At 50.0% G+C, this 24,254-nt stretch overlaps 1 protein-coding gene across 1 annotated transcript; it reads right to left on the minus strand.

Annotated features, from left to right (window-relative positions):
* Positions 1–392: 392 nt before the first annotated feature.
* DHX36 (DEAH-box helicase 36) lies at positions 393–22,429 on the minus strand. The gene is made up of 25 exons (XM_054166798.1): positions 22,191–22,429; positions 21,606–21,727; positions 20,363–20,564; positions 19,653–19,691; positions 18,573–18,743; positions 16,884–16,963; positions 15,880–15,954; positions 15,579–15,745; positions 13,957–14,038; positions 12,251–12,391; positions 10,883–10,985; positions 9,966–10,053; positions 8,998–9,053; positions 8,816–8,880; positions 7,691–7,834; positions 6,961–7,078; positions 6,225–6,323; positions 4,927–5,100; positions 4,426–4,512; positions 2,775–2,858; positions 2,580–2,679; positions 2,406–2,496; positions 1,891–2,011; positions 1,166–1,318; positions 393–640 (listed from the first exon to the last, which is right to left on the minus strand). Exons 1-25 carry the CDS (start codon positions 22,401–22,403, stop codon positions 455–457), a joined length of 2,961 nt encoding a protein of 986 aa, XP_054022773.1. The 5' UTR covers positions 22,404–22,429; the 3' UTR covers positions 393–454.
* Positions 22,430–24,254: the final 1,825 nt, after the last annotated feature.

Genomic DNA, 24,254 nt, shown 5'->3' on the forward strand with positions numbered 1-24,254 from the left:
CTCAGCCAGCCCAGTCAAGAGGAGGAGGAGGAGGTGAACAGCTGAAGGGTTGTTAAGCAGCACTTTAGCAGGGGGGGTTTCTTTCTTTATTTTGCATTTCTGGGTTAAAAAAAAACAAAACCTAACCCAACCCAACAAAAAAAAACCAACCCCAACCACCAGGCCCCAAAAGCTACAGCAGGACAAGGACCACACATCAACTACCACTGCTAGCTCTGCATTCCGGGGCTTGCCCAAGGCTACACAGAATCCCATGCACGTACAGACGACACAGCAGCTACCCGGCCAGAGCTGCTCTCCAGCAGGAGGCAATTAGCAACTCACCCTAAAAAAACAAAAAGTTTTTCCCCTCTAGCTAAATAAAGGCTATAAAAAAAACAAAAGAGGAGGAGGAGGAGGAGAGAGAGAGAGAGAGGGGAAGAGGGTTGGCTGGGTGGACAGAGAGGGAAGTGTGTCAACTGTAGCGTTCGCTCTGGAAGCGTGGAGCGAAGTTGCGGACGCTTTCGTTCTCCTGGGTGGTGATCAAGTCTATGATGGCTGTCAGCACTGCTGTCTCCCTGGATTTCACATCAGCCCAGTCCACAGGATGGGGGGTTTCTATTTTCTCTTGCAGGAGATCATCCAGCTCTTGTCTTAAATTCTGCAGCAGCGGTTGGAATGAAGGGAAAAGGGCAGAAGCGGTTAGACCCACGGACAACAGCAGCGCTCCAGCGAGTTCAGACTGGAATTGACCAGCTTGGAAGAGACCTTGGAGATCATCCAGGCCAACCTATCACCCAACACCATCTAACCAACTAAACCATGGCACCAAGCACCCCATCCAGTCTCTTCCTAAACACCTCCAGGGATGGGGACTCCACCACCTCCTTGGGCAGCACATCCCAATAGCCAATCTCTCTTGCTGGCAAGAATTTCTTCCTAACATCCAGCCTGAACCTCCCCTGGCACAGCTTGAGGCTGTGTCCTCTTGTTCTGGTGCTGGGTGCCTGGGAGAAGAGACCAACCCCCAGCTGGCTACAACCTCCCTTCAGGGAGCTGGAGAGAGCAAGAAGGTCTCCCCTGAGCCTCCTCAGCCTGCAGTGAGAAGTCAGCAGCTACACAGTGCTCGCCACCACAGAAACCTCCAAGAGCACTCAGTGTCCCACCCTGATGAGGCAGCAGTCACCTTAACTAAGTGTGCTATCCTTGCTGGGGACTGGAAGACAATCCACTCATCCACGGCGATGGTGTCCTGGTCTTTATCCTTCTGAATGGAGATATCTCCCCCAAAGAAGAGGAGGCAGTAGGGAGAGACCTCTGTGCAATCATACAAGTAAATCTGCAGGAAGACAAAGCTGCCCAGTTACCCTTCACAACACCTCCAGTGGCATCAGCAGGCCTTCAGGAACCTCCTAACAGAATTCCAGGAGGTGATTATTCAACCCTGCATGAAGATGCAAGACATGGAGCAGCCCAGCTGGAGAAGGTACAGGAAATCAGACTGAACAGGAGCAAAGAACAGTCCCACAGAGCCCTTCCTGCAGCATGGTGAAATCAAACCAACCACTCCATAGCAGTCAGAGGAAATGAATAAACCTCTGCACATTCAGAAGTGTTAGGCTGGATTGAAATGAAACAAAATCACAGCTGCTATGGCCTGAACCTTAAACCACACTTTGCCCCTCTCCCCCCCAGGGAAAAAAACCAACCACAAACCCTCAGGAGAGAGTCATTTGTGGGACAATACCACCAGTGTCACACAGAACACCATCTGATGGCATGTAAGAGGAGTGACCCAAGACAGGAAGGCTTCAAAAGAGAAGAGACTCTTCACCTCCCCTTTGAACCTTGATCCAAGCCTAGCAAAGAGCTGCAGCAGGTCAGTGACACCCAGAGAAACCCTCCACTTACACTGCTAGTTCTCATCTTCAGGTGGTACACCAGCCAGTTGTAGTGGAACTCTGTTTCTTCCACATTCACTGATTTGGGGTGAATATTAACTGTCCCATCTGTCTTGGTGCAAACTTTCACCCTTATGGAAAAGCAACCAAACAAACATCATATTTTTATCTATCAATATATAATAAAAATGGCAGGGAGGTTATTTTAGGCCTGAGGCTGTGTCCTCTTGTTCTGGTGCTGGGTGCCTGGGAGAAGAGACCAACCCCCAGCTGGCTACAACCTCCCTTCAGGGAGCTGCAGAGAGCAAGGTCTCCCCCTGAGCCTCCTCTTCTCCAGGCTAAGCAACCCCAGCTCCCTCAGCCTCTCCTCCCAGGGCTGTGCTCCAGACTCCTCCCCAGCCTCACTGCCCTTCTCTGGACACATTTGAGTGTCTCAATGTCCTCCTTAAATTGAGGAGCCCAGAGCTGGACAGAGTCTCAAGGTGTGGCCTAAGCAGTGCTGAGTTCATCAAACCAAACCCTTACATTTTCCTCTTCTTGCTGAAGCTTGGCCGGATCTTTGCAACTTTTGGATACAAGCCAGCACAGATGACTGCTTTGAGCAGCTTCTCATTATCTGTGGAAGACAGCAGAGGAAATAATGCAGTGCTGCAAACAGGCTCCAGCCATCTCACATGTCTCATTTCCTTCCATTTTCACCTGAGTTGGTATTGGATTTGGGATCCTTGGGATCTCTGCTACTCACAAACCCAGCTGCAAGGAGATGCTCGGCAAACTGCCCCTTCATGTTATGTAGCATCTAGGAGACAAAAACGGTCCCAGAGTGATGCAGTGCTAAAAAGGCTGTCCCTCCTCCCCCCACAGGCATGCTTCCCTCCCTCAGTCAGGCTTTACCTGCAGTGTATTTGCAGACAGGAAATACTCCCAGCAGTAGTCCTTCTCTGTTCTGAAACCACGGCGCCGAGTCTCCTCCCAGCCCTGCCAAGGGAAGCCACAGTTGGGAGAGCTGCTTGGGAGGGAACCAAGAGACAGCAAAAACTGGAGCTCACACACTCAATTCACATTCTCCTCCACAAGGGAGAGAGCAAACCCTTTGACCTCTGCTTATGGAAATGCAGCACAGAGCAGAAACCCACAGCTTTGCAGCCCTGGAATCAACAGCTCGCTGTGTCTGTGCTGAGGGAGTGCAATCCAGCCAAGCTGCACACAGCTTCACCTGGGGGTGTCAACAGGCCTGGGCAAAAGCTGCATTCCAGGCCATTCATTTCCTTCTCACCCCAACACTATCCAGGTACATCTCCCAACACTTAAGTCAGCCTCAGAGGCCAGAAGAACAAGAATGACTTACTCCAGTGAGGTAACAATAACATTATCACACAATTATTGAGGCTGGAACAGACCTCTGAGATCTTCAAGTCCAGCCTATGACCTAGCACCACCACACTGACCAGCCCATGGCACTGAGTGCCACATCCAATCTTCCCTTAAACACCCCCAGGGACAGCAACTCCACCACCTCCCTGGGCAGTCCATTCCAGTCTCCAGTTCCCTCTTCCATGAGGAATTGCTTCCTAACATCCAACCTAAACCTCCCCTGGCACAGCTTCAGGCTATGCCCTTTCCTCTTGTCACAAGTTGCTTGGGAGCAGAGCCTGACCCTCACCTCACTACAACTTCCCTTCAGGTAGTTGTCTAGAGTGATAAGGTTTTCCCCTGAGTCTCCAGGCTAAACACAACCAGCTCCCTCAGCCTCTCCTCATCAGACTTTCCCTCCAGTCCCTTCCACAGTGTTGTCTCCCTCCTCTGGACCTACTTCAGCACCTCAAGATCTCTCTTACAGTGAGGAGCTCAGAGCTGCACACAGTGCTTCAGGTGAGGCCTCACCAGTGCTGAGCACAGGGGCAGAATTCCATCCCTAGTCCAGCTGGCCACACTGTTCCTGATACAGGCCAAGATGCCATTGGCCTTCTGTGCCAGCTGGGCACACTGCTGGCTCATGTTCAGGCAGCTGGCAACCAGCACTGCCAGGTCCCTCTCTGCCAGGCTGCCCTCCAGCCACCCATCCCCCAGTCTGTAGTGCTGCAGGGGGTTAGTGTGACCAAAGTGTAAGAAAACAGGGCAAGTGCAGGGGCCTCAACTCTTATGGAGAACAGAACGGAACAGACCTTCAAGATCTTCGTGTCCAACCTATCATCCAACACCACCCAACCAACTAAACCATGCAACCAAACACCCTGTCAAGTCTCCTCCTGAACACCTCCAGTGATGGTGACCCCACCACCTCCTCAGGCAGCCCATTCCAATGGGCAATCACTCTCTCTGTGTAGAACTTCCTCCTAACCTCCTGTGAAAGAAACAAAGTCCCTGAGTCCAAAGGCAAGACTCCTCACCACTGGAAGGGGGAAAATTAAGAGTCTGTTTCTGTAAGAGTCAAGAAATACTACAGAGCACAAACTCCTCAGTTAAAAACCTGATTAAAGCCCTGAGAACAAAGGCCTATGCCTGGAATTGCAGAAGAGAGCCTCAACACTGAGGCATGCCCTACCGTGAAAGCATTCACCACAGTGAGATGGTCACTCTTGGTGTTCTTGGACAGCTCCTTCCTTCTGGCATCTGCTACTTTCTCTTTGCCCTAAGAAGAAAGAGAACCTGTAAAACATTCATAACTGTGTTCCTCATCAAGATCCATATCCACAGCATGCAACAGACAGGAAAATGAAAGCTACTGCCAGCAGCCTGTAGGCAAAGGCCCCTCGTGGTATGGGAAGGCAAGCTTTTGCTAATCAACGTGTAATGAACACAATGAAGTGCCTGAAGTTAATGTAATTAACACAATGAAGGGCAATGAAGTGCTTTTGTGCTGCAACATCCCACTAAGTCCTGATATCCTTCTCAGATTCTCCACACCTGATCTGTAATTCAGAGTATCATAGAATCAGTCAGGGTTGGAAGGGACCACAAGGATCACCTAGTTCCAATCCCCCTGCCATGGGCAGGGACACCCCACACTAGATCAGGCTAGATCTAATTCTCTTAGAAACTTTACCAGAGGAATGACAAAAGGGTCTTTAAAGCTGAGGCTGGCTGCAATTGTAAGCACTGGATCCAAGCAGCAGAATAAAGCTCCAAAGAGGATCATTTTCCCAATGTGTGGCTCAACTGGCAATCGGGCTAGGTGGACACCCAGTGGAGTCAGCTCTTCCTGTCTGTCCAAAGCATTCTGTCAGAAGAAGAAAACAGGGGGAAAAAAAAGAATAAACAGCATTTGAAATGGGGAGGATTTCCTTGAAATAGCTTCTGAGCACACACAGTGGACAAAGGAAAGCTGGGGGCAGAGCTAGCTGGAAGTAAGGTCTGACAGGGAAGTGAGTAAGCAAGTTGTGGAGCAAGCTCTGTTAGATCCAAGAAAAGGGCAAGCAGCTTTAGTTGTGTTTCAAGCTGCTTACTAGGGCTCAGTGTCCCTCAGGACAAAAGTATGAAGGGTTATACACTTGAGTGTCCTTCTGTTCTCCTGAATAAACCACAAATACCACCAGAGCAAGCAGTGAGTGGTACAAATGTGTCCCTGATCTCCCCTTCCCCAGCGTCCAAAGAGACAACGACACACAAGACCCTTCTCCCATAAGCTTTATCTGCCCACAGAAAAAGGGTCTCAAAGTCTCTTCTCCCAGGCAACCAGCACCAGAACAAGAGGACACAGTCTCAAGCTATGCCAGGGGAAGTTTAGGCTGGAGGTGAGGAGAAAGTTCTTCACTGAGCGAGTCGTTCGTCATTGGGATGTGCTGCCCAGGGAGGTGGTGGAGTCACCGCCCCTGGGGGTGTTCAAAAAAGGACTGGCTGTGGCACTTGGAGCCATGGTTTGGTTGTCAGGAGGTGTTAGGGAATAGGTTGGACTTGATGCTCTCTGAGGTCTTTTGCAACCTGCTTGATCCTATGATTCTAAGTCTTCACTAACCTGCCTGGGATAGGAAGGCTCAGTGGATGCAGTCGAGCAGGGTGTTAGAGAAGCAGCTAGGTATCTGTAGAGAAGCAGTTAGATATCTGTAGGGTGGGCTGCAGAGGCATCACAGAATGGTTTGGGTTGGAAAGGACCTTTAGAAGTCATCTAGTCCAACCTCCCTGTGTTTTAAGCCATTTAGAAAGGTCCTCAGGAACTATGCAGCCTATGAACATCACACATTATGTGGAATTACTTCCTCTGCTCAGCAAGGATAGATAAGCTCTACACAGTGCAGTAAGGGGCTGCAAATGTCCAGGCCTGCACAATCAGAACTGCCTGAAACACACCACAGTAATGTGCTTCTGAAGAGATTTGTCCTTGCAGTGCATTAAGCAAGACTTTACCAGCTCCATTAGGTGATTTATGGCCAACAGGACGGCATCACGAGACGGTGGATCCATGAGCTTGCTCAGGAAAGAAGCAATTCCACCAAGCTTTAGAATCTGAAAGGAAACAAAGGAAACAAAACCCAAACCCTGCAGCAGCTGGAGAATGAGGGCTACCTAAAACTAGTAAGCAGTGACCACACTAATTAAAGAAAGGGTGAGCAATTCCCAGCTTCAGCTCGAGTGTCACACGCTCATTTGCATCCTTGGCTCTTAATTAGCATTAGTGATGAATTTGGAGACACAAGGAGCTGTGTCCATTCAGCATGCACACACATGCTGGTTCTCATGCAACTCAAAGCAAACTGCCAAACAGGCAACTCCTGCCACTTCTAAGGCCCCTTCTTACTAGAACTCCTTTCAAGCATCATCTCCCTCCTTCTGCTCACCGACATTCTTACTGAAGCTCCTTGGGTGAAAGGGTAGTTGGGGGAGAGGAGGGGAAGCACAGTCCCCACTTTTTGTTAACAGACTTCAGCTTTTGTTTACACCAGGCAGGTCTCTTCTGGGTTTGAGGCCTCTAGAGACAAGCATGCACTTTGCAAGAGGTGCTGCAACCATCAGCTGAATGCTTTGTACGTCGGGTGTCAGAGAATTCTGACCTGAAGACAGCCCCAAGCTCAGAGCTGCATTAATTAACCTCTCAACCTCTTATCCCAATGGGAAGAGCAAATTGGAAGATTCCTGTGTTTACCTTGATTTGTAAGCAGAGCTCTTCCAAAGGTGTCCTCAGGATCTCTGGTAGCTGGTAGTCATCTAGGAGGCTGGCACGGAGTCCATTGTAGAGATGGTAGCAGTGGCCTGGCTGAACTCTGCAATGATTTCAGTCAACAGCTGTTTGTTTGGGGTTTTTCCCCCCCACCATGATACTGTGACACTGTGGCTGTGGTTGTTTCTGAACAGCTTTCCCAAGCTCCTCAAGGACTCAGAGATGAAGTGTGTAGAAGTCATTTCAGCTTTCTGAACTGACCCATCAAAACAGGCATGCAGAACACAGGAAACTCCTGTCAGCTGCTCAAGAGCAGCAATGGAGAGACCAGGGAAGGTCTGAACAAGGAAGAAAGAATTCCACAAGGTGTTTTGAGAGGGATTTAAGATTACTTGGTATATGGCTAACTGATGTTAAAGTGTAGGCTGCTGTGCCTTTAACATGTTGTGGCCTCACAAATCAGGTGGGAAGGCAAAGACAACCAACAGCACTGTAACAAAATGCAGGACTTCTTATGGGAAGGAGGAAACTCAGGAGTTCAAGGCAGCACCAGTCAAGCCAGTTTCCTAACACAGAAATCATTCTTTCCCCAAGAACAAGAGAGAGTTGTGCAGGCATTTACTGCTGGGCAGGGAATCAAATCCTATCTGCAGCACACCTGTGCCCCAGGGCTGATGGAAACCCTGCCCCAGACTCTCCTCCCCATCACTCTTACCTTCCTGCTCGACCTTTCCTCTGCTTGGCATTAGCTTTACTAACCCACTCTGCTGCCATGGTGCTGATGTTGTTCTGGGTGTCAAAGTGAGTCTCCTTTATTTTGCCCCCGTCTATAACGAACACGACGTCGTCTATTGTGATGCTGTTTGAACCAGAGAGGGAAGCAAAGCAGCTCTTCAGCTCTGCAAACTTCAGCTGGGATTTGAGAGCCTCCTTCCCTCCCCCTCCCAAGGACAACAACAAAAAGATCTGCGTTTGGAGTTTTCATTAAGAGTTATGTTCCCAAGCAGCTCAAGAGCGAGCTTGGTTTGTTCTCCTAGGCTTGGCAGAAGTCCCCACATGGAGCTAGGAAGCCTGCAGAGGGGACAGGCAGCTCAGATTTATCAGGTGCAGAGTCATTGTAGTAACATCCAGGCTTTAATTGTTTAGAACAATTAAAGGGAAAGGAAAGCTGCTGTTTAGTCTATGAACATGTCTAAAAATAGAGCTAGAGGGGAATGGTACAAACATTCCCCTCTATGGGCTGCCCAGGGAGGTGGTGGAGTCGCCATCCCTGGAGGTGTTCAAGGGGAGATTGGACGTGGCACTTGGTGCCATGGTCTAGTTGTGAGGTCTGTTGGGACAGGTTGGACTTGATGATCCTTGGGGTCTCTTCCAACCTTAGTTATACTGTGATACTGTGAAACATGCATTGCTGGCTCAAGCTGCACCAGGGGAGGTTTAGGATGTTAGGAAGAAGTTCTTCCCAGACAGAGAGATGTGCTGCCCAGGGAGGTGGTGGAGTCACCATCACTGGGAGTGTTAAGAAGAGCCTGGATGAAGCACTTGGTGCCATGGTTTAGTTGATTAGATGGTGTTGGGTGATGGGTTGGACTCAATCTCTTATAGAATAGAACAGAATTAACCAGGCTGGAAGAGACCTTTATGATCATCGAGCCCAACCTATCGTCCAACACCATCTAATCAACTAAACCATGGCACCAAGCCCCCCAGCCAGTCTCCTCCTAAATGGGGTGCTCTCAAAGGTCTTTCCCAACCTGGTTAATTTTATTCTGTTCTATATTTGATGATTTCTTTTGCTACAGGGATGTCATCTCTCTGCTCTGGACACTCAGCCCTTTACCTGGTCTCTGCAATGTTGGTAGCAATCACAATCTTCCTTACTCCTGGAGGGGTCTTCTTAAAAACCTGCAATTACCCAGGGCCCATTTACACACTTGGCAAAATGCAACTCAGCCTTCATGAGATGATTATTACTTTTTTTTGGTAGTAGTAGTGAAATATGACAATAAAAGCAGAGCATACCTGGGTCTGGTTAACAGTGGGCATCAGTGAATGTAAAGGAATGATAATAAACCTGTCTGAACAGTAAGAAGAATCAGTAAGAGAGGTGGTGTAAGCACAGAGGAATTTGGCAGGAAAATAACAACAAAGAACAAATCAGCAATGCAGAACAGAGGAAATATTGCTGCAAGCCATCTACTGCTTCTTGCTCTGAATTCAAAGGCTCAGGTAGCAGCCTGGCTGGCTCTAAAGTTAAAAGGTGTAAAGGATTTGGTTGTATTTTGCTGTAAGTTTAAGATAAGATAGGAAATGATGTAGAGTCATTTATGTTTCACTTTTTTACTCTCAACTCATTAAATAAGTGCTCAAGCTTCATAAACTGACCACCCTCCTCCTCCCACACTGACCACCCTCCTCCTCCCACACTGACCACCCCCCCCCATCTTCCTATCAAACAAAACACCTTTGTCCATGCAATGTCCACAACACAAGCTGTAAGGACACCCAGCTGAATTGGCAAGAGCAGAGTTAGATGAAAATCTGAGTCATGCAAACAAGACAAATTGAAATGGGTCAGACAGGCACAGGGTATTTCAGTTCCTCTTAAAGGCTCTGGGAATAAACAGGATGCCAAGACAACAGCCAGCAATGCAGGAGACAGAGGCTGCTGGAGAACCAAGAGAGGAAGTGAACACAGGATGAAGAAAGTTTAGTTTTGAGTGGAAGTTATCATAGCTGTGAGAAAGGACAAAAGGGAAAAGATGCAGATCTGAGATTCTGCCTCAGATTTTCCTCAGCATGGGAGTGAGCACCGAGGGCCTTGTCATTAGCAGATGAATGGCACACCATGGAAATGCAGAAAGTGCTGAACACTGCAATGTGAGAGGTCAGAAAAAACAATCAACCCAGAGCAGGGCCTGCAGTCCCATGCCAAAACTAAAGAGTTCAGCACTAACTCTACTGCTGGAACAGTAAGACTGTATTGTTACCTGATTTAAACATGACCTGTGACATCAGGAGATCATGCAGGGTGCTGATGTTGTCCCAGCCTGGCAGGAACACCAGAATTGCTCCATCCTACATAGGGAGGGAAAAAAGAGAGAAGGGTCTTCAGAGCATCTAAGCCAGGTTTAGATCACTCAGGCAGGAAAAGCACTGAAGAAACTGCACAGTGTGGATGTGAGGCAGTGAACATCAACTCCACTGCTCTTGCTCTCACCCCCTCCCACTGCTGGGGAATTCAGAAGGGAGGTTTAGTGGTGCACTGAAGAGGCTTTCAGAGAGTCTTCCACAGCTGCTTCACAACAGGAGCTTTTGCTATAGACTACAAAAGAAATGCTACCTTTGACAAACAAGGACCCTGGCACAGAAAGAACTAAGAGGCAACAATTCATGTGGAGGTTTATTACTTTCCATCAAATAACTAAGATGCCCAATTAATCTGAAGGCTTATTTAGAAGCTTAGCCAAGAGAAAAATGCAGCAATTGGGTTCAAAATGGTTGCTTTTGAGCCACCCTTCAGCTATCTAGCGTGTTTTCAATGGGATAATCCCTACTCTCAGTTAAAATCCAGGCTCCTTTTCCACCCCTTGCTCAGGAGGGACCATAAATAAGCACATCAAATGTAGCTCTGAGCTTCCCAAGTTCATGTGCACAGCTCATGGTCAAGGAAAGGCTGAAGTGTGTGCTCCCCTGTCAGCATGGACTCTACCCCATCAGCCATGTTCTAAACCCAGGGCTGAGGCAGCCATTAGATAGTTAAAGCTGTGATTCCTTTGCAGCAGGACAGAAATGATTCCTCTTCTCAACTGTGATGACCCAAACTACCAGCTCTGGCACTGCCAACAGCCACTGACCACAACTCAGCCCCAGCACTGAACTGTGCAGGCAGCAGAGAGAAGGGTACCTCTTCTTCCAGAACAATGTGTCTGATCAGTGCTGCTATAAGGTCCAGGTCCACCTTGTCATCATCCATCATCTCCAAGGCATCTATGGTACCCTGTGAATACCTACCAGCAAGGAAAGCACATGTTGGTAACTTACCACCACACAAGGCCACACACTCAAGTTTCTGCTGTGAGGCTCTGCCATCACACCTCTGGGACCCACTACTGATCAATTTATTTCTTTGTCTGTTCAGCTACTGTACCTCCAATGTGCTCCTGAGGCTGATCAGTGTGATGATTATCACCAGCCTGGAGCAGTAAGCTAAGAATTGCCATGGTATGCTTCAACTGCATTGGAAGCATCTACATGCTTGCCTTCCTGATGGATTCAGCAACCCCAGGACCTAAACAGTCCAAAGCCATCCCTTAATTCTCTCCCTCCCAGGGAGCACAGGAGGCATCACATCTGTCCAGCTCTTTGATTTCAGGAAAGCTAACACTATGGAAAGAAAAGACAGAGAGGGAAAGGGAAGGAGGAGTACAAATGGGCTGAGCAGAGGACAAGGCAGGCCAGACAGATAGAGCATTGAGGATTTTGCCCTTAGAAAAGGGAGATGAAACCAAGCCCTCTGCAGTCATTGTGGTTACCAGGCTGGACACACAGACAGTCCCAAAAAATGCAGAGGACAAAAGACAGGAAAAGAACAGGAAGATGCTGCTCCTGAAATAAATCAGCCAGGCTATCCAATTCTTCAGCTTACACAGACAAGCCAAGCACTCAAATGCTGGCCAGCAAAAGAATGTTTCAAGTGGCCAATCTCTACCTGATGCACCAAAATCAGCTTGGTTTTAAGCCACTCCAGAGGAATACTAAAATGGTCTGAGGAGAAGGTGGTGGTGAGGGTTTCTTCCTGTTGTGCTGGGTTTGTGGGGCTGCTCTGCTTGCTTTCAAACCAGCACATTTTGTGTTCTGTTGATTCTGAGACTAAGAGACTGTGAGATCACTCTCAAAGGAGACTGAGAAAGAGCAGAACTCATCAGAAGAGAGCTAATGACCAAAGCTCAAGGCTTCACGGTCTTCATGGTCTGAGGCTTCAGCACAGTGAAGGCCTGAAGCTGCAGACAGTGAAGACTGCCATGGACAACACCACCACCACCAGCAAGGGACTGGCAGCTCTCTGTCATGCAAAGGAAGCAAACTCCCTGTGGTAGCTCAAGCACTTCCACACCTGCCAGCCAACTGCATGGCCAGGTCCAGCACAACTGCTCTGCGCAGGGGCAACTCTCCCGAACAAAAGCAGAGTGCTGGAAGTGGCTTCTGTGCCTCAGACAAGAAAGCTCTAGAAACACAATGCAAGCAAACAACCAAAGAGCCTCTGGAGCCCAACCTTCCCCGCAGCTGCCTCAGGTACTCTGGCCACCGCTCCCTGTAGATCTCCTCCTTCTCTTCTTTCTCCGGCCTGCTGACATGGCCCTGCAGGAAGCCCTTCTTCCAGCGGGGACGACGGTCTGTGCTCTCTGGAGCATACCTGAACACCAAACCCACAAGCACAGAGACCTGAACACCAAACCCACAAGCTCATTAATAACAGAATAAACCAGGTTGGAAAAGACCTCAGAGATCATCCAGTCCAAGCTATCACCCAGCACCACCTGATCAACTAAACCATGGCACCAAGGGCATCATCCAGGCTCTTCCTAAACACCTCCAGGGATGGTGACTCCACCACCTCCCAGGGCAGCACATCCCAAGGGCCAGTTACTCTTTCTGGGAAGAATTTCTTCTTCAACTCCAGCCTAAACCTCCCCTGGCACAGCTTGAGACTGTGGCCTCTTGTTCTGGTGCTGGCTGCCTGGGAGAAGAGACCAACTCCCACCTGGCTACAACCTCCCTGCAGGGAGTTGGAGAGAGCAAGGTGGTCTCCCCTGAGCCTCCTCTTCTCCAGGCTAAGCAACCCCAGCTCCCTCAGCCTCTCCTCACAGGGCTGTGCTCCAGACCCCTCCCCAGCTTTGTTGCCCTTCTCTGGACACCTTCCAGCAGCTCAACATCTTTCCTAAACTGAGGGGCCCAGAACTGGACACAGGACTCAAGGTGTGGCCTGAGCAGTGCTGAGCACAGGGCAGATTGACCTCCCTGCTCCTGCTGGCCACACTGTTCCTGATGCAGACCAGGATGCCCTTGGCCTTCTTGGCCACCTGGTCACACTGCTGGCTCCTGTTCAGCCTACTATCAACCACTACCCCCAGGTCCCTTTCTGCCTGGCTGCTCTCAGCCACTCTATCCCCAGCCTGTAGCACTGCTTGGGGTTGGTGTGGCCAAAGTGCAGCACCCAGCACTTAGGTGTGTTACATCTCATGCTGTAATGCACCCAACTGGATGGTTACCTTTGGTTAAAAGTCTCACTGATTTTCCTGAAAGAGATCTTACTCACAACCCCAGGCCTCACCTCTACTATAAACACCTAGAGAAGAGATCTGAACAAACAGAAAGAGTAGCTCAGTTTAGTAGCCTGGAAATTCACCATGCCAACATCTCCAGGTAGCCAGGTGACATTCTTCATCAGTGCAAAAGCTACTGCAGAGGCCTGGCATCCACATGAGGAAAGGCTGAGAGAGCTGGGTTAGTTCAGCCCTGGGGAGAGAAGGCTTAGGGGAGACCTTATCACCATGGACCAGCACATAAAGAATGGCTGCCAGGGGGATGGAGACTCCCTTTGCACAAGGAGTCCCATGGAGAAGCCAAGGGGTGATGGGGACAAGTTACTGCTGGGGAGGCTCTTAGTGGAGCAGTTAGACACTGGAATCCTCTCCCAGGGGAATTGGTGGAGTCCCCTACAGTGAGTTTTAAGACTCAGCTTGCAGGGTGCTGGGCCAGCTCATTTCAACTCTACAGCTACCTACAAAGGTTGGACCAGGTGATCCTTGGGGTCCCTTCCAAGCTGGCATTCTGTGATACCAACGTTGCCTTGAAAGGTTTTCTGTTGGCAAACACAGCTGGGTCTCCCTGAGCTTATTTACTGTTGTTGAAAACAAACTAAGCAAAAACCCCAACCCCCCCCCCCCATCTACAATACAGCTCTGAAAACACACTCACCTCAGCTTCTCAATGACATCTTCAAGAAGATATTCCACCACAGGGAAAGTGAAGCCAGGTATGTGGATCATTGGACAATGATCTGTTGAGGAAGGCAGAGCTCAGCTTTGAAACAGCAAATGAAACATTGTCCTGAGGTGATGCAGGCAATAAACACCCTTCACTATTTCTGAGCACACTTGCCAAGAATTATTTGGGTTGGATTGGAAGGGACCTCTAAGATCATGCAGTCCAACCATCAGTCTAACACCACCATGGCCACTGAACCACATCCCAAAGTGCCATGTCCACAGGTTTCTTGAACACAGGGTTTGGTTTGAAATTCTCATGGGAGGCACCAAACTCAGCTCCAAATAAAGCTGTTAAATAGAAGCAGCAGAGGTAGTAATCAGCTGCTTGTTCTCCAGCCTGCTCACCTGGTTCCAGCTACAGAATTATGGAATCACAGAATGCTCCAGGCTGGAAGGGACCTCCAAAGGTCCAACCCCTCTGCAGTCAGCAGGGACATCCCCAAGTAGATCAGGTTGCCCAGAGCCCTGTCCAGCCTCACCTTGAATATCTCCAGGGATGGGGCCCCAACCACCTGCCTGAGCAACCTGTTTCAGTGTTCCACCACCCTCATGGTGCAGAACTTGTTCCCAACCTCCAATCTCAATCTGCTCTGCTCTAGTTTGAAGCCATTGCTCCTGGTCCTGTCTCTGCAGGCCTTTGTACTCAGGATTATGCTGGAAGACTGAACAACTGAAGGCTTCAATCTGGTTTCCCACTCACACCAAGACTTCTACCACATGGGAAGCATCAGTAAATGCCTAAGATGAAAACACCCTGGAGATCCTGTCATAGAATCAACAAGGTTGGAAAAGACCTCAAAGATCACCAAGTCCAACCTGTCACCCAACACCTCATGACTACTAAACCATGGCACCAAGGGCCACATCCAATCCCCTCTTGAACACCTCCAGGGGTGGGGACTCCACCACCTCCCTGGGCAGCACATCCCAATGGCTAACAACTCTCTCTGTGAAGAACTTTCTCCTCACCTCCAGCCTAAACTTCCCCTGGCACAGCCTGAGACTGTGTCCTCTTGTTCTGGTACTGCTTGCCTGGGAGAAGAGACCAACCCCCTCCTGGCTACAACCTCCCTTCAGGGAGTTGGAGAGAGCAAGAAGGTCTCCCCTGAGCCTCCTCTTCTCCAGACTAAGCAACCCCAGCTCCCTCAGCCTCTCCTCCCAGGGCTGTGCTCCAGACCCCTCCCCAGCCTCCTTGCCTTTCTCTGGACACATTCAAGTGTCTCAATGTCCTTCTTAAACTGAGGAGCCCAGAACTGGACACAGGACTCAAGGTGTGGCCTCAGCAGTGCTGAGCACAGGGCAGAATGACCTCCCTGCTCCTGCTGGCCACACTGTTCCTGATGCAGGCCAGGATGCCATTCTGAACAGCAATTGCACAAGCAACCTGTGCTGACAGTGTGGTAACAGTGAGGGCAAATAAGCAGCTCCAGCAGCTGGCACCCATCTGTAAAACTGACTTGATGACCTCTCTGGATAATCCTAAAAGAGGAGAAGTGCATCACAGTGCCTCAGTGAGTCAGGAGGGGCAGTGAGAGGAAGCAGGCCACCTACCAAAATAGTCTGAGAACTTCTCTGCGTTCAGAGTGGCACTCATCAGGATCACCTTCAGATCCAGGCGGACGTTCAGCAGGTCTTTAATGATGCTCATTAAAACATCTGACTGCAGGTTTCGTTCATGAATTTCATCCAGGACCACATGACTAATGCTGGACAAGTGCCTGAAAGAGAAGGGCAGGAAGGGAGATGTTTGTTTTTAACAGAATTAAAGAAAGCAGAGGCCAGGCTGCTAGAAGGAGCTGGGCAGTGGAGCCAGTTGATGACCGTGTTGGGTCTGTTAGAGAGCAGAACTTACTTGTCTGACTGGAGCCACTGCAGGACGATCCCCGTGGTACAGTACAAAATTGAGCCTTGTTTCCTTGGCAACCGACTGCAAGAGACACATCAACAGCTCCTCAGTTCTCCTCTGCACTTCACAAGGCACTTCAAAAGCTTCCAAGGAAGACAGAGGCGCTCCAGACATGAAGCGCAACTCATTCTCCAGCCTCTCGCTCACAGCTCGGTGGGAGGAAGGAGGACTCAGGCCAGAGCTGCAGCCTTTGCATTGATGGGGGAGGAATGATTTGTGATCTGATGTGCCCTGGCTCCCCAGCCATCATTTCTCACCATTTCCACACTGGCCTGCTGAGCCCAGGTCCTTGCAGCTATCTAAGCTCAGCACAGATGACAGCTAACAGACAGCAGTGTTAACATCCTTGACCGAGTAGCAAAGCAGCACACGTGAGATTCCACAGACTCCAATTAACCTGCTGAGAGGAGCAAGCTGTTTCACTGGCAGAGCTTCTCCTCAATGATAACTGGGGCTCCATTATTTGCTGGCAACGTTGCAAATCTCTTTTCCAAATGGCAGGTGACCCCAAATGCAAAGGTTTCTGCTCTGTGGCACTAGATCTACAACCTCCTGTCAATGCAGCCAACTTCATTACCTGAGCTCAGTGGGATCACTCAATACCTAAGTGTAGCAAATACAGAGTTTTCCCCAGAAACATGGCTTATAGCACCACTTCCTTGAAATCCATGGATTAGGGACATCAACTTTATCTCTGCCTACAGCAGAACCTTTTGGAAGAGCTGGGAAGAGAGCAAGAGTACGTGGGGTGCTAGCCACTGCTGCAGGCTGCACAAAACACAGCAAGCTCAAACTTTTTGCTGTATTTCAGAAACCTTATTCAGGTCTCCACAGAAATTCCCTTTGGAGGGGAAAAAAAAAAATCCCAGAATGAAAGCAGCTGTCCAAGCTCAGAACTACTTTTCAGGTCTGTCTTGGTTGAACAAGGACTGCCAGGGGAATGCTCTTACCTCTGCAGGCGAATTTGGTACCCTGTACTCTTGCCACTGCCACATGCTTCTGCCCTTTCAGCAGCAACTCTCTCAGCCACCTTGGAAAAAAAATAAGGAAAATCAAAATAGTGGCTTAAAAAAGCATGGTTTTGTTTCCCAAAACAATCCCACAAGGCTGCTCTTCAGGTTCTATCAGCAGGAAGTGCCTCGAACCAAGATGTTATGGAAGCCACAAAGAAACACTCTGGAAATCCTATTTTCCTCCCCCACTGAGGGCAGTGCTTCCCATCAGCAACCCAAGGCCAGGTTTGCAACCCAGACAATGCTTTGAAGGACCACAACCACTTAGGCATTAGCAACACACTCACTCAAAGGAAGGTGGGCTTTTCCTCATGGGAAGTAAGGTTCTGGAATCATTTGACACTTAACCATCAAGAAGAATAATTGCTCTGCACTTAAAAGCCAAATTCTTGCTCATTAATGTACCTCTGAAAGGCTGACACAGGAGTGTCAGTGGTGTTTGCTTTCATTGACATCTGCACTGCCCAAGCCAATTAAAATCACAGATGAGAGCCATGATTAAATTCAGGGAAGGATGAGGCTTGCAGTGCCAGCACTCAAAGACCAAAGTGCATGAAACTGAGGTGCATTAACAGGATTGTTGTTTGCAATAGAATCCAAGGTGACTGAAAACACACAAGAAGCCTCCTTCACTGTCCACTGCAGGCTGAAGGCTTATCTTGAGCTTTACATTTAGCATGAGCAGGTTTGAGAGGTCATTAGGAATTATTTCAGTCCTTCACTTCCAATAATCCAGCAGGTTGCACACTCAGTTCAGAACCTTGCCCAGGGATCCTAGCCCTGGGAAGAAATGTGTTGTCCATCAAGGATCACAAGTAAAGCAGTAATGTTTCCTCTCATTTACTGGGGAAACAAATCACAAGAATAAGTTCCTCTGGGTAGGGTCAATCCCAGGCACAAACCCAGGCTGGGTACAGAGTGGGTTGAGAGTAGCCCTGAAGAAAAAGGCTTGGGGGTGTTGGTTGCTGAGAAGCTTCCCAGGAGCCAGCAGTGCCTCCTGCAGCCCAGCAGGCAGCTGTGTGCTGGGCTGCAGCCAGAGAAGTGTGGGCAGGGCAGGAGAGGGGATTCTGTCCCTTAGCTCTGCTCTGCTGAGACCTCACCTCCAATCCTGCCTCCAGTTTTAGTGTCGCCAGCATAAAAAGGACACAGAACTGCTGGAGAGAGTCCAGGGGAGGCCACAAAGATGATCCAAGGGCTGGAGTGCATCTGCTATGCAGACAGGCTGAGGGAGCTGGGGGAATTCAGCCTGGAGAGAAGGCTCCAGGGGGACCTTAAAGCTGCCTTCCAGTACTTGAAGGGATCCTGCAGGAAGGCTGCAGAGGGACTTCTCAAGAGGGTGTCTAGAGACAGGCCAAGGGGGAATGCTTTGAAGCTGAGGGAGAGCAGGGTTAGTGTGGACCTTAGGAAGAAGTTTTGCAGTACGAGGGTGGTGAGACTGGCACAGGCTGCCCAGGGAGGTTTTGGATGCCCTCTCCCTGGAGGTGTTCAAGACCAGGTTGGATGAGGCTTTGAGCAGCCAAGTCTAGCTGAGAGGGGTCCCCACTCATGGTGGGGAGGTTGGAGCAGATGATCTCTGAGGTCACTTCCAACCTGAGCCATTCTGTGATTGTCAGTTTGCCAACTTACTGAGATAGCACTGATCCTCCTGGGCTGAGTGCAGACAATCCTGCAGGTAGAGCCTTTCCCCCTCTCAATGTAGTCATCCAAGATGAACTGTGTCACTTGGGTCGTCTTGCCACAGCCGGTTTCCCCGCTGATCACCGTCACTCGATTATTGTTTATCAGGTTGACAAGCTCCTGGTGCCAAACACAGGGACAGCATTTATTGCACTACTGCTCACAGCAGGCTGGAGAATGGTTTTGTGGTGAGCTTAGGAGCAAGTGTCACAGCAACTAAGGAAACAGACACTCATCTGTTTCTGGTCAGACCAAAGAGCTCAGCTCAAACCTGCAGTAGATGCTGCCCATTTGCACTTCACATGCCTAAGGCTTGGGGCCTATCAAACCTGAACACTGCTGGGAAACTTAATATCCTGGGTGAAAACAACATGAAAGAACTAAAATGAACGCATGAATTCATTGTGTAAACATTTTTCTCCCTTCCATTTGCCTTCTGTGGATCTTTAGAGACACCAATTAATAACAACCCACAGCAGCACTGATGTTATACTTGGCCTGGGGATCTAATGGCAGTAAGAGGGAGCAGTACAGCCATCAAGTCTGTGATTAAAGAGATTTAATTGGCATTGGCATTACATTTAATTCTATATTGGGCAAATGTTCAACATTTTATGCACAAGGAAGCATGATTTATGTGGTGGTTAATTACCCCACACAACATCCAAGTGACCAGGAATGGTCTAGAAGTTTAACTGGCAGAGGAAAACAGATGAATGAATCCATGCTTAAAAGAAAGAAATGCAGTTTAAACAGCTGTACTTTAAAAACAGAGAAAGAAACTGATTGTACATTCAATCTCATTTCCATGAGGAATGCTGCCCCTACTGATCAAACCACAGAGAGCCCCACAGTGGCTTCTGCACATCACGGAGCAGTGAGCCTGAGCTGCTTGAGTGGAAGATGTCAAACCCAGCGTCACAGCTTCATGAAAGGCAACAAAGGTTTCCTGCTAGCCCCAGGCACACCAGGGTTACCCCCCAGTTGACAGCAGAAATGCACATCCTTTCCAACTGAACACACACTTACCTGCCTCATCCCATAGGAAGGGAGCTTCTCCCGGAATCTCTGAGGGGAAGAAAAACAGCAGCACATATCCTCAGTTAACATTGCAACACTTGAAGCAATTCAGCAGATTTCATCTATGGCCTAGGCTTAAACTGAGACACAACACAACAAATGTTCACCTAATAGTTATCCAAACAAGTCTGATTTCATGTGTGGTCTGTTCAGCAAAGCTGTCTCAAACCAACACACACACATCAAGCCACAGGACTGAGGCCAAAGGGAGAGCCATCTGCTCACGGCAAGGCTGTGTGAGCTGACAGCTTCACCTCTGGCTACCAGAACAATACAAATGGCATTTTGAAGAGGCAGTTCCTTCGGAGCTCAGCTTTGTGCTTTCAGTTGGAGACATAAATGAAGGTTTAGAATCCACTAAAAACCCAACAGAACCACCCCTTTCCCCACCCCCCAGCCAGCTAAACAATGCATGAGCTTCACATTTTGGATTGTATGCCATCAAGCAATTGCCCCCTTTGAGTCTGGCTGTGAATCAGGGTGCCAGTGATGGGCATTGTGCAAATGCTGACTCTTTTCTAGCAGAAGGAGCACCAGGACCATTTCTTAGTGAGTAAATGGTACAAAAGTTCCATTTTCAGGTCAGTTTAACTAACTAAAACCCCCACAAAACAAAAGAACAGAGTGAAAAGCTTTCTACTTAACACATGCAAAAGTACCTGCATTTCAATGTATCTGGGGTCAGATCTCTTCTTTCTCAGGTCTTCTTTCAGTTGCTCATCTAAGTCAGCATCCTGCTCATTCTTCTCAAAGAGGTACTCCACATCCCGATCAAGAGATGTCTTTTCTGGGACCGGTCTCTGCCTGACAGGAGCTTTTTCAGCCTGTGGTTTGGCCTTTGCAGGCTGCTCTGGAGCAGGCCTGAAGTTAAAAGCAGAGAGCAGAAACTTCAAAGCCTATTCAGGAAGTGCTTGTCCACTGGGATGAAGCAACAAGGCAAAGCTTCGATCTGTTTGTGAGGCATCGCATCCAGGAGTCACTTGGCCGTCCGGTGAGGAGGACAGGGCACATGCCACTGACCCAGGGCAACTCAGCAGCTGCCCAAGATTTTGCCTCCCTCTCTAGAAAGGTGGCATGGCTCTTTTCAATCAAAACAAAGCCAACAGAGCAATAAAACACCTGCAGGGATGTGCTGCTGAGCCCACTGCCCGATCGCTGTCCTGTACCTGGATCGTTCACCCAGCGATCCAAACCCCTCCCCTCAGTGGGCTCAGAGCAACTCTCCTGGCTGCCCCTTCCACTGCTGGTGTTTCAAATCCTCCAAGAACAGCTCCTGTTCCCCTGAGGCTGGGAAAGCATTCCAAGACTGGGCAATAACTGAAAGATGGAAGTAAAATGCCACTCTGGAAGGCTGACTCCAGGGATAGGGGCAGCTGAAAAGTCCCAGGGAGCTACTCCCACAGGGCCTGGAGATCAATTACAGGATTTTATGATTCTAAGTAAAAATGTAACAGCCCAAACTCAAGAGTAACCTGAAGCAGAGCCTGACAGCACTGGTAACAACTGTTGCAGTGTGGCACCTCACACAGCTCCTGGGTTGTACTCCACCACTGCTGTGTTGGGTGACCTCAAAGTAACAAGTGACAGGATGAAAGGAAATGGCCTCAAGTTACCCCAGAGGAGATTCAGGGCACTTCCAAGCCTGGAAGCGTTCAAGGCCAGGTTGGTTGGAGTCTTGAGCAACCTGCTCTAGCAGGAGGTGTCCCTGCCCACGTCAGAGGGTTTGGAACTAGATCATCTTTAAGGTCCCTCCCAACCCAACCCAGTCTGTGAGTCTGTAGAGAGTGTATTTGTGAAGCTCACTCACTGAACATAAACATTGTCTGATGCCCCTTCCTACCAGCCTGTGGGCAGCCTGTTCAATTCCAGGTAAATCAAAGCATCACAATGGCATCTCCTTACCCATCCTCATCCCCAGACCACCAGGACATGGCTTCTTGCTCCTTCTCAGTTTTAGACTGGACGTTGTTCAGGAGCTGCATGATTTGCTCTTCCCTGCGTTCATCCATCCGCACGACAGCTCTCTGGGGAAAGAAAAGCGCCCTTCCCATCAGCCTTCATCCAGTGTACCTGCAGGTACTGCATTAACAACACCCCAATACCGAACCAGCGAGACTCCTAGGGCATGACTCCTGAGGAGCGACTGCAGCATGCCGAGGGGAACACATCTTCCTTCCATCACCTCACACAAGCACTTAGCAACGTGCACGCCTCCGGGCCAAGGACAGCCCTGCAGAGGCAGCTGCAGAGAGGGACAGGCCGGTCCCGGCTCCTGGCCGCTGTCAGGGGTGAGGCCTGTCGTGACAGCTTCCCCTTCACGCCGCAGCCCCGCCGCTGCCGCCCTCGCCCACCCGCGGCCGGGCTCTCCGCTTGAAAGCATCGATCAGGCAGGCAGCTGTCCGCGCCCGCCCTACCCGCCGCACCCCCGCCGTGCCCGCCCTTCTAGGGGAGCGGGACGAAGGAGAGAGCCCCGCGGCCGCCCCTCACCTGCTGCCGGTCCGCCTCCTTGCTCTTCTGGCCCTGCTTCCGCGCGTACCACAGCCCGATGTCGCGGCCCTTCAGGTGGCTGGGATGACGCCCGCGGCCCCCGCCGCGGCCTCCGTGTCCCCCCGCCGAGGAGGGGCCGCCGGCGGCCGCCGAGGAGGCGCCGCCATCCCCGCCGCGGCCCCGACCCCAATCGCGGCGGTGCTCGTAGCTCATGGCCGCCGGCAACCGGCTCCCCGCCGCCCGCCTTTTCCGCTGCCTCACTTCCGCCGCACGCCCCGCCCCCAGCAGCCGGCGCCGCGGGTTCGAGCCCCGCCTCCGCCTCCGCCCCCGGAGCGCGTCCCTCGCGCCGCCGCGGCGTCCAGCCCCGGGGCGGCAGCGCGGCCGTGGGGCGCCCCTGGGGAGAACCGCAGCGTCCCTCGGGCAATGCGAGAGAGACACCGAAACGTGCCGCCGAGGCTCAGCTCCGTGAGCAGCTCTCCTGGCTTCAAGCGCAGATCTGATTCCCCTGCCCGAGGCTGCCCAGAAGATTCCAAGGGAAATGGTAAACCTTGGGGTGCCCTCCCCTTCTGCACCCGACTTCTGTGCTCCTCTGGCTTCCTTCTAAATGCAAAGCAGATATTTACATAGCTACCAGTCCTGGCTCTGCTGCTGCTGTGCACGGAATACTTAGTCCAAGTTCTCTGGGGTGTCAAATTAAACCCTTCAAATGAGATACAATTACTCACCGAATTATTACCCTTTCAACAGTTAATTCACGTTCTTTTTTGTTCCCTTGAATGCCACTGTGCAGCTCTAAATGCTTCTTCACTCTCATTTCTTTACATACCCTTCTGCCTTGTCTGTTTTGGGTTTTTTTTCTATATGAATTACATTCATTTCACAATTACCAACGCTCAGGACTCTGAAACAACCTCACACACTGATTCTCCAACCACTTTTTAGGTGAAAAGCTGCTTCTGGCAAAGGAAACCCCCATCTAGGTGCTCAAGCTAAAGATTGGTTGTTTTCTTTTTCCTTTCTCCTCAGCCAGAGCCAAGCTGTGGCGAAACGACGCAGCACCGTGCTCAGGGGTCGTGCTCAGGGGGGGCTGTGCAGCAAACATCTCAGGGGCTTTTTTGTGGCTGTAGCCAGTTTCAGGTAGCTGGAATCTCAGCAAAACTCAGATTTCAGTTTGGATGAAGAGAGAAGGAAGGGGCAGAGAGCAAGATCTTGGGAGCCGTCAGCACGGCGAGCGGATGAACTTGGGGTGAGGCTAGCCAGAGAAAAGAGAGAAAAGGAGAGGACCAAGAACAGAGAGCACAAGGACTGGAGGACACTGAGGAACGTCACCTGAGAGGCAAGTTACAGGAGGGAGCATGGGAGAGAAATGAGAAATCTAGCAGAAAATACACTTCCTTACTTCTCCTTGCTTCTCATCCTGCACCTGTGGCTTAATGCAGACTAGGGAAGCACACTCCCTGGCTTCTGGAATTCCTCATCCTGCATGAACTTGAGGCCTTCTTTGGCCTGTAGGTGAATATAAGTTGGAGTAATTATTATCCTCAGTTCTCTTATTTCAATATTCCAGGTCAGAAGATGTCTTTGATGCTAACCTGAAACGCACTCAGCGTGGAATATCTGGGCCCTGGTGACTGCCAGCAGCAAGCTGTGGCCACACTCTCAAGTGCCACTTGTCTTAGAAAGGTTGCTGTGGCTCATGTTAGGTCCCAACAAGAAGCTGGTTCTGTCTCTTGGATCTCCTGAACACTACTGAAGAAAAACATTCTGGGGTTACCTTGAATCACTCAGGTGGCTTTGACAGATTTCCTCCCTTTGATCCACTCTCTCCCTCACAGTGCATTTGGGCACCTCAGCAGTGCACACGTCTGAAACAAAAGGGATTTTGGTGCAAAAAGAGATTTCCATGTGGGTGCACCCCACTCCTGCATTTCAGCCACGTCTTCCATGCTGGGAAAAACCCAACAGATTCTAAAGCAAGCATCACAGGTTCAACTGGTTTTGGTAGGTTTGTAGATTTGGATGTTGAAAAGATAGAAAACATGCATCTGGGCATTATGGAAAGGT

Source organism: Dryobates pubescens, chromosome 13 (assembly GCF_014839835.1).
Source record: "Dryobates pubescens isolate bDryPub1 chromosome 13, bDryPub1.pri, whole genome shotgun sequence".
NCBI lineage: Eukaryota > Metazoa > Chordata > Aves > Piciformes > Picidae > Dryobates > Dryobates pubescens.

Coding starts and splice junctions, on each gene's coding strand:
- DHX36 (XM_054166798.1), bottom strand. CDS start 22,403: ATGAGCTACGAGCACCGCCGCGATTGGGGTCGGGGCCGCGGCGGGGAT. Junction 5,101..6,224: donor TAAATCACCTAATGGAGCTG/GTAAAGTCTTGC, acceptor TTCTTCTGACAG/AATGCTTTGGACAGACAGGA. Junction 4,513..4,926: donor ACCCTTTTGTCATTCCTCTG/GTAAAGTTTCTA, acceptor CTTTCTTCTTAG/GGCAAAGAGAAAGTAGCAGA.